We start from the raw sequence: 16,905 nt of genomic DNA on the forward strand, positions 1-16,905 counted from the left end.
TAAATGGAGAGAAACTGCAAAGTGCTACAGTACAAAGGGATCTAGGGGTCCTGGTGCATGAAACACAAAAAGTTAGTATGCAGGTGATCAGGAAGGCCAATGGAATCTTGGCTTTTATTGCAAGGGGGATGAAGTATAAAAGCAGGGAAGTCTTGCTTCAGTTATACAGGGTACTGGTGAGGCCACACCTGGAATACTGTGTACAGTTTTGGTTTCCATATTTAAGAAAAGATATACTTGCTCTCGAGGTGGTTCAGAGAAGGTTCACTCGGTTGATTCCGGAGATGAGGGGGCTGACTTATGAGGAAAGGTTGAGTAGGTTGGGCCTCTACTCATTGGAATTCAGAAGAATGAGAGGCGATCTTATCGAAACATATAAGATTGTGAGGGGGCTTGATCGGGTCGATGTGGGGAGGATGTTTCCACTGATGGGTGAGACTAGAACTAGGAGGCATAATCTTAGAATAAGGGTCTGCCCTTTCAAAACTGAGATGAGGAGAAACTTCTTCACTCAGAGGGTAGTAAATCTATGGAATTTGCTACCTGAGAGCTGTGGAAGCTGCGACATTAAATAAATTTAAAACGGAGATAGACAGTTTCCTAGCTGATAAGGGAATTGGGGGTTACGGGGAGCGGGCAGGGAAGTGGACGTGAGTCTAGGTTCGGATCAGCCATGATCCTATTGAATGGCGGAGCAGGCCCGAGGGGCCGTATGGCCAACTCCTGCTCCTACTTCTTATGTTCTTATGTTCACTTCGGGGCCAGTGGTGCACGCCTTTGCTTCGCCGCTGACCGCAAATTATGGGCCATTATCTTTCCTAGCACTGACGTTAAGCTAACTGATCTATAATTCCCTGGACTTGTTCTAGCTCTCTTTAAATATAGGAATAGCTGTTTGTCCATCCTCTGTCATTATTGCCTTTACTAATGAATTTTTATATATATTTAATAGTGCTTCTGCTAACCTCTTTTAACATGTGTGGATGTAATCCATCTGTACCAGTGGTTTTATCCTCTCTAGGTTTGATTAGTTTAGTAATTATCTATCTTAAATGTCTTTATATCTTTTTTGATCTCTTCTTCCAATGTCATGTCCACCTTGTTAGTCTCCCTGGTAAGTACGAAGGTATGGTAAACTTCAATATTTTTGTCATTACCTGTGAGTTTATCTTGTGCATTCCTTTCTGGCCCTATCCCTATGCTGATTTTTCTTTGTGTCTGTAGACTACTTTACTATTTCTTGATAATTTAATATCATAGTTCTTCTTTGCATTCCTATTTTTTTTTAAACTCTTTCCTAACCTCATCGTAATCCCTTTTGTCATCCTCCTTATTGTCTATGTGCTTAGTGTATGGCTTTATCTTTTGTTTCAATTTTGCCCTTATCTCTTTATTCATCCATGGTGTTTCATATTGGCTAGTTTGTTCTTGTTTTTTAGCGGAATTTATTTCTCCTGAAAGCTCTTGATTACCGTTTTAAATATGTCCCTTTTATTATTCTATCTCTGTCAGATTTTTTTCTAGTTTAGCTTCCGTAGTTCCATTCTCATCCCCTCAAAATAACTCTTTCCAAACTATTACTTTGGTTTTTATCTTAATTATGTCTTTCTCAATCATTATTGTAAACCTTATTCTGTAATGATTGCTATTGCCTAGATGTTCCCCTACAATTACTTCTCTTATCTGCTCTGGTTCATTTTCTCTCTATCCTTCAAGTATCAGGTGGAGCCCATCCCAACAGTAGAGCTCCTTCCTGTCCCAGTACTGGTGCCAATGTCCTATGAAATGGAACCCCTGTTTCCCACAGTCATTCAGCTACGCATTCACCTTCCTGATCTGGCTATCCCTATGCCAATTAGAACATGGCTTGGGTAGTAATCCTGAGATTATCACCCGTGAGGTCCTGTTTGTTAATTTTGTTCGTAACTTCTGATATTCCGTTAGCAGGACTACCTCCCTTTTCTTCCCTATGTCATTGGTCATATGGACCATGACAATTGGATCCTCTCGCACCCCGGCCCCCCCACATTTCCAATTTCCTCTCCAGTTGCTCTGATATATCCTTTATATTATGTCCGTGTGTAATTGAGACACGGACTGCAGGAGTTGGTTATAACAGGTCTTTACTGAGTGGAGACAAACTGGAACTACTATGCAAAAGTTACTACACAGGCTTATATACAGGGGTGGTCACTACTGGTACTGCAGTATACAGGGGCTACAGAATATAGTTCCTTCTGCAAAGTACATACACTACAATTCCTCCCCTTTTAGCTAAAGAGTACATAACATTCGATTAATAATTAAATAACATATTTACAATTACAGTTGCTAGATACATTAGCTGAAGTTAAGCAATTATAAGTTCAGTCTTTGAGGAAGCTTCCCGATTCTGTCTGGATAACGCCTCTTTGGGGTATCAGGTTCTTCTGGCAAAGTTGATTCGGGATCAACGTCATTGTTTGGTTCGTCTGCTTCCAATATCACCAATTCTGAGGTAGATGTAATTGGTACTTCGGTTTCATCACCAGGTGTATCGGATCGTGGTGTGGAATTGACGTTTTCCAGTGACTCTAGAATCTGGTCAGCACGGCGTCTTACAATGCTCTCTCCAACGTCCATGGTGTACATTAGAGGTCCTTGCCATGTACAGATCATTCCTGGCTGCCATTTCTCTGTACGGTAGTCCCGGGCCAAAACTGGTTGACCTATCTTAAAATTCCTGGTCGGCCTTTCATTCATATTCTGAAACTGCCTGTTCTCCACATCTCTTCTGATGTTTGGCTTAACCAAATCCAAGCGGCATCGTAGTCTTCGATTGAAGAATATCATGGCTGGAGTTTGGTTGGTAACCGCATGTGTCGCATTCCGGTAGGCAAACGAAGTTATCCACCTTGTGTTGTAGGGGTATGTCTTCATTACACATTGCCTTGATAGCCTTCTTGAATGTTTGAACGAACCTCTCAGCCAATCCATTGGTGGCTGGATGATATGGGGCGGATGTGTAGTGCTTAACACCATTGTTCTTTAAGAACCTCCGGAACTCTTCAGACACAAACTGTGGTCCATTGTCAGAGCAAATCTGTTCAGGCAGCCCATTTCTGGCGAATATGGTTCGTAAGACTGTGATAGTTTTTTCTGTGGTGGTTGAGGACATTTTTATTACCTCTGGCCACTTTGAATGTGCATCCACCGCAATTAAAAACATCGAGTCCATAAATGGACCAGCAAAATCAATGTGTACCCTTTGCCATGGAGATGAGGGCCACTCCCATGGATGTAGAGGGGCTTGTGGTGGGGTGTTTTGGACCTCCTGGCATCCTGTACAGCTCTTGGTCATCTCTTCGATTTCTCTATCGATTCCCGGTCACCACACAAACGCTCTGGCTAAGTTCTTCATTTTTACCCCTCCCAGATGACCCTCATGAAGCTCATTGAGCACTCTATCCTTCAATTTGGGTGGAATTACTACTCTGGATCCACACATCAAGGTTCCTCTGCACACTGACAGCTGTTCTCTTCTCGGCGAGAATGCTGGCAACAGTGGTTCGCCATGTGCTGGCCATCCCTTCACCGTTAAATCATAGACCCTGGAGAGTGTCGGATCATTTCGTGTTTACTTTTCTATGTTTGCATTCGTCACAGGTAGACATTCGACTATGGTCGAGTGGAATATCTCCATAGGATCCACTGCAGGTGCTTCTTCCACCGTCGGCAACGGCAGGCGCGACAATCCATCAGCATTCCCATGCTGTTTAGTTCTTTTGTACTCGATGTCATATTGGTGTGCCCCTAGGAAAAGGGACCACCTCTGTAGCCGTTGTGCTGTCATTATCGGGACGCCCTTCTGAGGGTTGAAAATGGAGACAAGAGGTTGATGATCAGTTAGTAGAGTAAATTTCTGACCGTGCAGGTAGTGATTGAACTTCTTCACCCCCCACACCAGGCTGAGGGCCTCTCTGGCAATCTGGGCGTAGTTACGCTCGGCTGAAGTTAACGAGCGTGACGCAAAAGCTATCGGCCTCTCTGAACCATCAAGGAATTTATGTGACAGTACCGCTCCAATGCCGTAGGGAGACGCATCTCACGCCAGTCTTATCGGTAGTGATGGGTTGTAGTGAGCCAATACTTCTCTTGAAGTGATTAGGTCTTTACTCTTCTTAAAGGCCCGCTTACATTCATCGCTCCATTTCCATGCTACTCCAGTTTGTAGTAGGGCGTTCAGTGGGTGCAGAATTGTGGACAAATTCGGCAAAAACTTATGGTAGTAATTCACCAATCCGAGGAATGACCTCAGTTGCGACACATTTTCAGGCACTGGAGCCTTAACTACCGCTTCAATTTTGTCAGGGGACTTATGTAACCCCTCTTCATCAATCACGTGGCCACAATACGATATCTGTTTCTTAAAAAACTCGCATTTGGGGCGATTGGCTCGTAGCCCATGTTCTCTTAGTCTAGTGAGCACCTGCTCTAGGTTGGCAAGGTGTTCACTGTCATCTTCACCTGTCACTAGGATGTCGTCCAAGTAACAGTGAGTCCCCGGAATCCCTTGCAGGACTTGTTCCATCGCTCTTTGCCATATCGCCGGAGCTGATGCTACTCCGAATACCAGTCGATTATACTGGTAAAGACCTTTGTGAGTGTTTATCGTGAGATACTTCCTAGAGGATTCTTCAACCTCCATCTGCAAATATGCTTGTGCTAGGTCAATTTTTGTAAAACGCTTCCCTCCAGATAGTGAGGCGAAAATATCTTCTAACCTCGGGAGAGGATATTGTACTGTGTGAAGGACTGGGTTCACCGTCACTTTGAAGTCCCCACAGATGCGAACCTTCCTTGGCTCCTCAGACTTATTGTTTAACGTTTTCTTCATGACAGGAACAATGGGTGTCGCCCACTCGCTCCAGTCTACCTTAGATGACACGCCTGCATTCTCCAGATTCTCCAGCTCTGCCTCGACGGCTGCGCGAATTGCATATGGTACCGGTCTTGCTTTGAAAAACTTGGGAATTGCATTCTCTTCTATTTTTATCGAGGCAGTTACGCCTTTAAGAGGTCCCAGTTCTTGTTGAAATACCTCTTTGGCGTTAGCTAAGATTTTTGACAATCGTCCAGGTGTGACGTCGTCATCCTTTTTACCAGCCACCGTCAGTGCCTGAATGGAGTGCCAGTCTAAACTTATCTTTCTGATCCATTCACGTCCCAATAACGGTGGTCCACCATCTTGCAGTATGTACAGATACAATTTTTGTATTTCCTTGCCGTTGTATTCGACAGGCACCCTTATTTTCCCTCTGGGGTATACTTTTTGCCCCGTATACGTCTTCAAGACAATGGATGTCTCTTTCAAGGGTATGTGTGAGAATAGCCGCTCGTAGTCTCGTCGATTCATGACGGTCAGGGCTGATCCTGTATCCAATTCCATTTTGACTTGGGACCCTGCTATCGTGAGGGTGACCCAAATGGTTCGGTGATCCTCTTGCGATTACGTTGTGAAGTTTGAGACAGCTTAGTCTCTCGTTCCCGGATTCACTATCGCTCATCTGGTCTTCGGAACTACTGTCCGCCATCTTTTGTACTGTCCTGTACTGTTCCTTAGTAGCCTTTTTGTTGTCGTTAGTCTTCTTCCCAGACCTGCAAACTCGTGCAATGTGTCCCATCTTTCCGCATTGCCTGCATATTTTGTCCTTGGACCAGCAGTCCTTCTGGTCATGGGTTGTTCTGCCGCAGCGATAACATTTTTCAAATCCCCATGTCATTTCTTGGGTGCCGTATTCCTGTGGATTTTGCTGCATTTCCACAGCTCCCCTTGCTGCTGCTTCGTACGATACTACCACGCTGAAAGCCTTATCTAGCGTCAGCTCTTTCTCTGAGAGTAACCTCTTCTGGGTTCCTTCACTCAGGAGTCCACAGACAAATTTGTCCCGTAGGGTATCTGCCAGTCCTGCTCCAAACTGGCAGTGCTTTGATAGCTTGCGTAGTTCCGTAAGGTAATCAGCATTGCTCTCATCTTTATGCTGATTTCTCCTGTGGAATTTAAATCTTTCTGCTATCAGCAGCGGTGTAGGATTTAGGTGTTCCTGTAGGATATCAACAATTTCATTAAAACTCATCGCCATCGGTTTGGCTGGAGTAATCAGGTTCCGCAATAGGCCGTACGTTCTTGCGCCCATTAAGTTTAGTAGTACCGATGCCTTTTTCTCATCGGCTACTTCGTTTGCCTTGCAATATACTTCGACTCTTTCCACATATGTGGTCCAGTCTTCTATTGCATTATCGAAGGCAGTGATATTGCCAGTCTTCGGCATCTTGGAAATCTAAGATGGCGCCTCCCGCGCTTTCCGTCTTCCCCGCTGCTGCTAGCGCTGTTGCTGGCGTTTTATGCCTTGATGGCGACGCCCTATGGTCTTCGCGCACTTCCCCCCGCGCTGCTGCTAACGCCGCTCTCCGCGGTTCCCGTGGCAAACTGCAGCTCCTCGCGGCTTTCTGCGCTTCTAATTTCTCTTATTTCCCCGTCGTCGGAGCAACCCTGCGGGACACTTTCCTCCCTCTTCTCGGGTCTGTATGCTGCCCGGCTTCGTAGCACCGGCCGCGCCCTGTGTGCTCCACCCCCTCTCTCTCTCTCTCTCTCTCTCTCCTCTTCCCGACAACGCTGCTCGGCCCCGTTGAAAAGCCACCCGATCGAGCTCTAGCCTGCCGCAGCCCAGGAAGGATCAGTGTACTACCTGCCACCAGCCCGATTAGCTGGAACACCATCGACAGGATAACCAAGCCCCGCTGTCGACAGCCTCTCCTGCAAATCTTCAACTCCGATGAATCACAGGCGGTTGCCCACGGTCGACGCCCGTTTCTTCTGTTTTATTTATTTATTTTTCTTCCTTCTGGCCTCGACCTCTGACAACTTCGCTTCTGGGATGGATCCCCATGAGGTGGTGCAGACTGTAGGTAAGTTCGGATCTGCTCGTCGCCAGTATTATGTCCGTGTGTAATTGAGACACGGACTGCAGGAGTTGGTTATAACAGGTCTTTACTGAGTGGAGACAAACTGGAACTACTATGCAAAAGTTACTACACAGGCTTATATACAGGGGTGGTCACTACTGGTACTGCAGTATACAGGGGCTGCAGAATATAGTTCCTTCTGCAAAGTACATACACTACAATTTACCCTTGCACCATTGTTCCAGAAGGGCATTGGCAGAAATCTGCTTGCTTTCTTGTCGGGGTTTGGGGAGGGGTGGGTGGAGAGTGCTATGTGGTGCAAGAGAAATGCAAAAGAAATTGCCAAAAAAAATGCATTTTTATAGTATATTGAGCTTGTGGCTTTTAACTATTTCATACCAGCAGTTTTATTCTGAGGTTGTAGGATAACTCTATCCCACCAGTCCCCCCACCCTCTCCTGATTATGCATCAGAAGTGACAAGGGTAAGTGAATGACCTGCTTCCAGGCTGCTGTCAATGGCATTTTTCAGCTGGCCACTAGGAGGCATGTGACACTAGATCAGGCATGGCAAGTCCTCTGATTGTTGCCCTTGTGTGCCTTCCCCTTACCACCTACCAACAATATTGATTTATGGCAATAATATGGCGGCGTGGAGGATTAAACCTGCATTTTCTTATGCCGTTGTTCTTTGTGTTTGTGCACTAATTGTGGCACTGCCAATAGGTGTCTCTGCCAGTGTTACAACCATTTTGCATGAGCTTATTGTGTTATACATAACATCGCATTTGCAGTATTCTTTACTAACCATGCAGGACAACTGCTGCCGTGTTTTATGAAACATCTGCAAAAAAGAAAAAAATGAGGAGCTAAGTGCATCAATGTCAAATGCAAGTTTGAGAGAATAAATTTAAGAATCAAATGAATGGGAGTAATAAAACAAAACAATGTAAATGTATGTCTTCCTTTCTTGGCTTTGTTTCAGAGACTAGGGTTTCAAGGAGTTGTATTCGTTTAAGTTAATGCATTCATTCATTATTTAAGACGAACAAAAAAATTGTGCAATGCAGCCTGTGCTACGCCCTCTTACTCCGAGCTGCACAGTGTACTGTCTGGAAAATGGAGTCAGACTGTAGATAGGAAAGAGAGAAATCTCAGACTGTGCCTGGCCCATCAACATTTAAAATTCCAACTCTGGCAGGGTAGCAGGAAAGTAACTCTGCTTGTTCTTAGTTTAGAAAATCAAGTGGCTTATTAGTAGGACTGTAATAATTACCAATAACGCCAGTGAAGTCACGTAGCTCATGTAATGATGCAGAGATGTAAAATTGTTCAGTGGTCCTGTATTTTTTTCTTCATCTAATATCATCATTAATATATATATGACCTGATTGTATTAAAAAAGACTTCCAATTGAAAATGTCTATTTGTAGTTCCATTTCTCCATTCCCTCTCTCCAAAAACCAATTACTACAGTGCATTTAAATTTAATCATTGGAGCTGAAAGTCAATAAGATATTTTCCATTAGGTAAAGGGACTGATTGATCGAAATATGGAAGAATGGAATTTTGTTTAAATACCTACAGTTCTCTCCATTGATTTTTTTTTTCTGGCAGAATGGCATTTTCTTCTCTTGAATACAAAAAAACTAATGAATGCCCATTTTCTTTTTACTGTTTCGTTCAAGATTGACAGTTTTTCCTAAAATTATTTTACAGCTTGCTAATCTCGTTCTGCTTTCCCTAGTGATGACGTTAGGAATGATTCAGAAGCCGTACTTTGTGCCATTCTTTTTACTGTCCATATAACTATTGAATCTCTCATTTTCAAGACCCTATTAAAATAGATCAGATTCAAAGAGGAGTCAGTCAACATTTCTTAAGTAGTTCTAACAGTATTTGAGGGAAAAACTTGTGTAACAGCAGCAAAAATGCTGAAGGAATAATGGGTGAATGAGCTGAGAAAATGTAAGCTATATTTGTACAACATAAGTAACCAATTTTCTTGATTTAAAAAAAAATATTGTTTAGATATTTAATGTTTGAACTGTTTGAATGCTAACAGGTTAGTGGGAGTACAGTGAGCATCTACAGTGGTGACTTTGGAAACATTGATGTCAGAGGAAGAATCCAATTTTCATTGGATTATGTAGACAAGTTGAAGGAGTTCCATATTTTTGTGGTACGCTGCTCAGACCTAGCTGCTGCTGAAGAGAAGAAAAATCGATCTGATCCGTTAGTAAATCTATCTTTTTAAATTATTATTCAATCTTCACAATATCCATTTTTGTAGCTATATATGTATCCTGTTTCAAACATAATGCTAGGCTTCCATGATGGTCTATGGAGTTTATCCAGTATGTAGCTGAGGCACACCGACAAAGATCTCGGTTTGATCTAAGATATGTGCTGAGTTAACTGATCTTGAGCTCTCAATCAGATAGAAAAATTATTTTCAAGAAATCAGGATGTGTAGGATCTCCAGGGATGATTTCTCCGCATCCTTGCCGCTAGTCAAAGCCCAAGTGCATGCCTGGGTGACCACGGAATATGATCATGTGGTGTCCACCGATTTTCTTTCAGTCTTGCTAGACTGGTGGGTACTTCAGGACATCACCTGCCTTATTGATAGTGATAACCAAACTGTTGCATGCACACTTTATTTGATTGGGCCACTCATTGTTCTGAAATGAGGGGGACACTTGCATTTGTCCTGGTGGCATTGGACTCACACAATGTTAATTCGAAACAATTAAATTAATCAGATAACTGTTAGAGATGCAGAAACCACTGCGCAACAGAGATGCACGATCTGTGGGCAAAATCCTTCTCAAATGACTATTAACAAAAGCCTTGATGGGATTCACTAGCATTGATGTTGATCTTTTGGGGAATCTCTATCCCACTGACTCATATATTTTATCAAATAGACATAAATTGCTTGGTATTTTTATGTTGATTATCAAGTACCTTTTGTTGGGATACTGGATGTACACTCAATCTTCCTTCTTTGAACAGCAGTTTGCTCTTGGTTCATGAACTATTATGATCCAGAATGCATTGCCTGAAAGGGTGGTGGAAGCAGATTTAATCACTTTTAATAGAGAATTGGATATACATTTGAAAAGGAAAAAATTGCAGTGCTCTGGGGAAAGAGCAAGGGATTGGGACTAATTGGATTGCTCTTTCAAAGCACCAGCACAGGCATGATGGGCCGAATAGCCGCCTCCTGTGCTGTATAATTCTATGATTTCTACTGAGAGGGACCAGGCATAAGATTTCTGAGGCATTGACAATCATTATGTCTGAGTCAATCAGTAGACTGGAATACTGTGGATACTGGTATTCTTAAAAAAAAAAACAGAAAATTCTGGAAACACTCAGCAGGTCAGGCAACATCTGTGGAGAGAGAAATGGTGTCAAATTTCAAATTGTTGACCTTTCATCAGTTCAGGCAACTGTTTAAAATATTGGAATCAATTATCAGCAGAAAACGACAGCTATACTATTGTCTAGAAAATAGCAGTCAACATAAATTCAGAAGGGGGAGATCCTGTCTAACCTGGACTACTTTGAGGATGTGACATCACAAGTAGACTGTGGAAAACCCTACAATGTGGTGTAGCTCAACTTCCAAAATGCCTTTGATAAAGTTAGACAAAAGGCTACTAATTAAATTCAAAGCAATAGGGATTCAGGGTAAATCCAGAGAATGGATGTGAAACTGGTTTAAGGGTAAAGAAAACAAGTAATTGCTGGAGGATTTAGGTTGGGTTGGGGTGTCCAGAACTCGGTGTTGGGACCACTGCTGTTTCTAACTCACATAAAAGGCTTATATTCATAAGCTCAATGCAAAGTGGTCAAATTTGCAGATGATACCAAACTAGGAGGGTTAATGGATTCTGAGGAGGTAGAAATTACAGAATGAGTTGAGTAAAATATGTAAGTGGACAGAACAATAACAGATGAAATTGAATGCAAACAAGTGTAAAATAGTATGCACAAGAAGAAAAAGTAAGCGAAACACACTCTATGAATGGTGTTGAAATACACACACTCCATGAATGGTTTTGGATGAAACCAGTGAGACCTTGCAGCCTTGGTAGACTCGAGAGTCAACATGTCCAACCAAAGCAGAGCCGCAATCAACAGTCAATAGAATGTTGAGCCACATAGCCGAAACAGTAGAATACAAGTCCTGACCAAATTGTGTAATGCTCTCAGACTGCATCCTTGGGCAGCTCATTGCTGCTGCTCTGTGTCGAGCAGCTGATTGGCTGGCTGTCTTTTTGAGATTTGACCTTGTCTGATGATGTCATTTCACCTTATAATGCTGAAGATGAGTCTAAAAAAAGATCTGAGTACTGCACCCAGTTCTGGTCACTGAAATACAAGGATGACGTTTAAACACAAAAGGCAGAGCAGAGCCACCTCTTGTGCCTTGTGCTGATTTCCTCTAGTGTAAAAGAGCTGAACTTATGAGAAAAGACTGGAGAGACTTGTGCTTTTCATCCTGGAAAGGTTGCTTCTAAGGTGATTTTTATAGAGGAATATAAAACTAAACCTGGAATATAACTTTAAATTCAGTTAAGAGTGTAAGACAAGAAGGGATACAAATTCAAGCTAGTAAACAATAAATTTAAGACTGGTGTTAGAAAATGTTTCTTCACAATAAATAATCTACATATAGAATCGACCTCCAAGAATGGAGGCAAAAATCCTGGAATCTTAAACCATTGGATGCTGAATTGGGGTTGGGGGTTGGCGAGTGGGGGGAGAAGATGCTAGGATATCTTTGGTTGGATAAATGATGATGGGCTAAATGGCTTTCCTCAACCGTAATTATCTTGTGATCAGAATGGGCTGGATTAAAATGCAGGCTCCAGCAGTTAAAAGATCACAGAACTCCATCTGTTCAATTTTATCTCATTATAAGTCTTTGGTTGCTTTAGATACGTGAAAAGTTACCTGCTTCCAGATAAAATTAAACTGGGTAAGAGGAAAACATCAGTTAAAAAGAAAACCTTGAATCCAGTCTACAATGAAATACTAAGGGTAAGAGAGGTCATCATTTTTTTCTGTGCTTTATTGAGTTTAGCTGTGAATAACTTTGTCAGAGTGTCTTTTTATATCATTTCATTTTGAAATATAAATTAATAAATAATGTGAACCCAAATTAAATTTTCAAATTCAAATGTATTTTTAGCCTGCTTACTGGTGAATGACCCTCTGGTAATGACTTGTCAGAAAGCCTCAAGGGTTATATCAATGTATTTTACTACTAAAATGTTCTAAGCAAGTTTCACAATGTGATCGCAGTGATACGACACCTAAATAGGCACTGCACCTCAGGAAAGATGTATCTGCCTTGGTGAGGGTACAGTGCAGATTCACCAGAATGATCGCGGGTGTTAGAGTTAAATTATGAAGACCACTTGCATAAACTTGGTTTGTATTCCCTTGAGTTTAGAAGGTTGAGGGGTGATTGAATCAAAGTGTTTAAAATGGTAAAGGAATACGATAGGGTAGATGCATAGAAACTATTTCCTTTGGTGGGGGAATCCAGAACAAGTGGGCATAATCTTCAAATTAAAGCTAGGTCAGTTGGGAGTGAAATCAGGAACATAAGAACATAAGAAATAGGAGCAGGAGTAGGCCTTTCGGCCCTTTGAGCCTGCTCCGCCATTCAATAGGATCATGGCTGATCTTCTACCTCATCTCCACCTTTCTGCACTATCCCCATATCTCTTGATTCACTTAATATCCAAAACTCTATCAATCTCTGTCTTGAATATACTCAACAACTGAGCATCCAGAGCCCTCTGGAGTAGAGAAGTCTAAAGATTCACAATCTTTTGAGTGAAGAAATTTCTCCATCTCAGTCCTAAATGGCCGACCCCTTATTCTGAGACTGTGGCCCCCTAATTCTAGACTCCCAGCCAGAGAAACATCCTCCCAACATCTACCCTCTCAAGCCCTGTAAGAATTTTATATGTTTCAATGAGATTACCTCTCATTCTTCTAAATTCTAGGGAATATAGGCCTAGTCTCCTCAAAGCTCCTCATAGGACAATCCCCACATCCCAGGAACCAGTCTGGTGAACCTTTGTTGCACTCCCTCTGGCAAGTATATCCTTCCTTAGGTAAGGAGACCAAAACTGTACACAGCACTCCAAGTATGGTCTCACCAAAGCCCTGTATAATTGCAGTAAGACTTCTTTATTCTTATACTCCAATCCTTTTGTAATAAAGGCTAACATACCATTTGTTTTCCTAATTGCCTGCTGTATCTGCATGTTAATTTTCAGCGATTCGTGTACAAGGACACCCAGGTCCCTCTGAATACCAACATTTCCCAATCTCTCACCATTTAAAAATATTCTGCTTTTCTATTTTTCCTACCAAAATGGATAACTTCATATTTCTCCACATTGTATTCCATCTGCCATGTTCTTGCCCACTCACTTAACCTGTCCACATCCCTTTGCAGCCTCTTTGCATTCTCCTCACAACTTACTTTCCCACCTAACTTTGTATCATCAGCAAACTTTGATATGTTACACTCTGTCCTCTCATCTTAGTCATTGATATAGATTGTAAATAGCTGAGGCCGAAGCACTGATCCTTGTGGTACCCCACTAGTTACAACCTGCCAACCTGAAAATAACCCGTTTTTCCCTACTCTCTGTTTTCTGTCCATTAATCAATCCTCTATCCATGCTAATATATTACCCCCAATCCTGTGAGCCCTCATTTTGTGTAATAATCACTTGTGTGGCACCTTATTGAATGCTTTCTGAAAATCCAAATACACGACATCCACTGGTTCCCCCTTATCTACCCTGCTAGTTACAATCTCAAAAAACTCTTAATAAATTTGTCAAACATGATTTCCCTTTCATAAATCAGTGGTGGCTCTGTGCAATCATATTATGATTTTCTAAATGTCCTGTTACCGCGTCCTTAATAATAGATTCTAGCATTTTCCCCACTACTCATGTCAGGCTAACTGGTCTATAGTTCCCTGTTTTCTCTCTCCCTCCTTTCTTGAATAGTGGAGTTACATTTGTTACCTTCCAATCCACGGGGACTATTCTAGAATCTAGAATTCCGCAAGATGAAAACCAATGCATCCACTATCTCTGTAGCCACCTCTTTTTAAAAACCCTATGATGTAGGCCAACAGGTTCAAGGGATTTGTCAGATTTTAGTCCCAATAATTTCTTTACTAATACTAATTTCTTTAAGTTCCTCATTCGCACTAGACCCTTGGTTCCTCACTATTTCCTGAATTTTTTTGTGTCATCTACCATGAAGACAGAAACAAAGTATTTGTTTAATGTCGCTGCCATTTCCTTATTCCCCATTATAATTTCTCCTGTCTCTGCCTGTAAAGGACACATGTTTAGGAAGCATTTTTTTCTCACAAAGGACAGTGGAAATATGGAGCTTTCTCACTCAAAAGGCTGTGGATGTTGGACTAATTGAAATTTTCAAGACTGAGATCAATGGATTTTTGCTAGGTAAATTTATCGGTATATGGAGTTGAGGTACAGATCAGCCTTGATCTAACAAAATGATGGAACAGGATTCAGGGGCTCCTGTTCCTATAGTGAGTTCTATGCTATTGCAGACAAGCTGTGCAGATTTGATATGGGGAGAGGAGAGAGAAAGATCTTTCCTATTTGCTGCTTGTGGTGAAACTGTAAAGTTGAGTATAAAGAACGCACCTAAGATTTTGAGCAGTAGAAATCTTGTACAGATGAGCAGCCCTGGGTCATTTTCTTCCTATTCTGAGTGCTCAGTAGCAGATGCTTGGAACCTAATTGCAAAACTACCCTCTTGGTCAAGGCATAATTGGCTGAATTTTCCTCTACAATGTCACATGAAATTGGGTGAGATACTGACTAAAAATTAGGCAGCAACGCCTACTACTGCCTCCCTGACTTGACCCTAACTTTGCTCCTCTTCCACCTGCACCATGGCTGCTGCTGGCCACCACTTTCCTGCCCGCTGCACACAAATGTTAGTGATGCAGGATCCCAGCAGATTTTCCTGTATCTACCTCTGCTCCCACTACTCTTCTGGGAGTGCCAAGAGAAGCTGAGCAGCAGTCCCTAAGGTAGTGGTGGTAAGGCCCTGACATGCTAGGATGGAAGCAGCGAGTCTTGTACTGATCTCCTTTTCCTTCAATTTGGCCTCTAGTTACTGTTGTAGATTTCAGTCTTTGGGGCTCTTTGCCCTCTAAGTGCAGTAACGGAGGTCTTCTGGCACTGCAGCATTATCCCTGCTGCAGCACTGCCTGATTTCCCTCTGTTGCAGTGGCAGGTTCTCTCTTGGTGACAGAATCTTGCCTTGACCCCGCCCTGTATGCCGACTTAATCCCAACCCAGGAAAACAGGGCAGGTATATGGTGGGGTTGGAGGGGCAAGTAGAAGTGCTGCTTTGCTGCTATCTCTCCAAAAAGAGGGAAATCCAACCAGATATGTCTCATTATGAAACCTAAAAAGATAAGAGACATTATAAAATACCTTTTAGAATGCAAAAATTAATTGGCCATGGCCAGGAGAGTACTTGGGTCCATTACTTGCTGTTATTATGAAATAGGTTGTATATGTTATTCTAAGCGCTTTTTAAATGTGTACATTGTGGCAGAGCCACCAAAGGACTGAGCGGTTGTACATAATTCCTTTAACAGCAATGTAGTTACTGTCTGTGCCTGTACCTTTAATTACACTGTTTGACTGTACAATGTCTAGTTACCTTTACAGTGCGGTTTCAACGTGATGACGTCATGCCGTTAGTCACGTGATTCCCCAATGGCGGGAAGAACGTGATGACATCATGACGTCAGCCTCCAGACCAGGGGATCAGTCCTTGTGGAGCCTTCAAGGAGAGCAGACCTGTATTCGATGTATTCCAGCAGTTTCTAGTTAAAACCTGTTTTGTTCCATTAAAGTTCATTGTTTTAATTGCCTGAGTCGAACTCAGTCTTTTCGATAGAAACCTCCGTTTCTACAATATATTGTTTTTTGTGACTTGTGTTTCTTCTGAATTCCTGAACATCTTCCACAAATGCGGTTTATGATTTATTTTGGCTTCAGAATTGCATATGTGAACTAAAGAGCAGTAAATATGCAAAATGTTTAAGCTTTTTTGATGTATAGCTTGATGAAACATGATTACGTTCCTGACTAACGTCTAAGAATGATCTCTTCATGGAATTGTACACTGGTGCCCATATGTTTAACTTTTTTGTTCCTATTCTGGTTAAGTGTGTTTTATATCTCTCATGTTACAGTATAAAATTGAAAAAGCCTCCCTGATGGCTCAGACCGTGAACCTCTCTGTCTGGCACAATGACACATTTGGGCGCAACAACTTTCTAGGTGAAGTAGAAATAGAATTGGAAAAGTGGGATTGGAGCAACAAGAAAATGGACTGGTACAACCTGAAACCAAGGGTAATTTACAATAACATTATTTAAAATATTATATAGTACAAATTAAAAAGGAAAAAAATTGCACTTGTTGGAAATCTGAAATATTAGCCCAGAATACTGCAACTACTTAGCACGTCAGTCAGTCGCTGTAAAGAAAAAAAAAATAAAGAAAAAGTTAACATTTCAGGTACAGGTTGAGCGTCCAAAATCTAGAGTTCCAGAATCCGGACCCCGGGACGATTGGTGGCAGGGTCGTCCGGAATCCGTAAAATGTTCTAGATTTTGGACACTCAATCTGTACTTCAAAAAGCCATTAACATTTTTTTTTTGAAAAATCCTGTGAAAAATGCGAGTGATGCAATAAAACTTTAGTGTTGTGTTTTATCCTCCTTAATCTGCACAGCTCCACTAAATGTTTCCGCCAGGCTGCGGCCACAGCACCACGCCGCCCTGGTGGCCTAGTGTGGGCCATCGGACGCTCTGCAGAGCTCGCAGCGTCCCTCCCCTTTAACAGAAGGG

General features: G+C 42.2%; 1 protein-coding gene across 19 annotated transcripts in view; it reads left to right on the forward strand.

The window, feature by feature from the left end:
* Window positions 1-16,905, forward strand: part of sytl2a (synaptotagmin-like 2a) — a 156,161-nt gene that overhangs the window by 128,857 nt on the left and 10,399 nt on the right. For all 19 annotated transcript variants that reach the window (XM_085998842.1, XM_085998843.1, XM_085998852.1 and 16 more), the window contains 3 exons: window positions 9,010-9,179; window positions 11,897-11,999; window positions 16,246-16,407. In XM_085998842.1, the coding sequence (XP_085854968.1) occupies window positions 9,010-9,179; window positions 11,897-11,999; window positions 16,246-16,407 (435 nt within the window). The remainder of the gene's footprint in view (window positions 1-9,009; window positions 9,180-11,896; window positions 12,000-16,245; window positions 16,408-16,905) is intronic.

This window comes from Somniosus microcephalus, chromosome 10, assembly GCF_052327205.1.
Source record: "Somniosus microcephalus isolate GS21.2 chromosome 10, FLI_Smic_1.0, whole genome shotgun sequence".
NCBI lineage: Eukaryota > Metazoa > Chordata > Chondrichthyes > Squaliformes > Somniosidae > Somniosus > Somniosus microcephalus.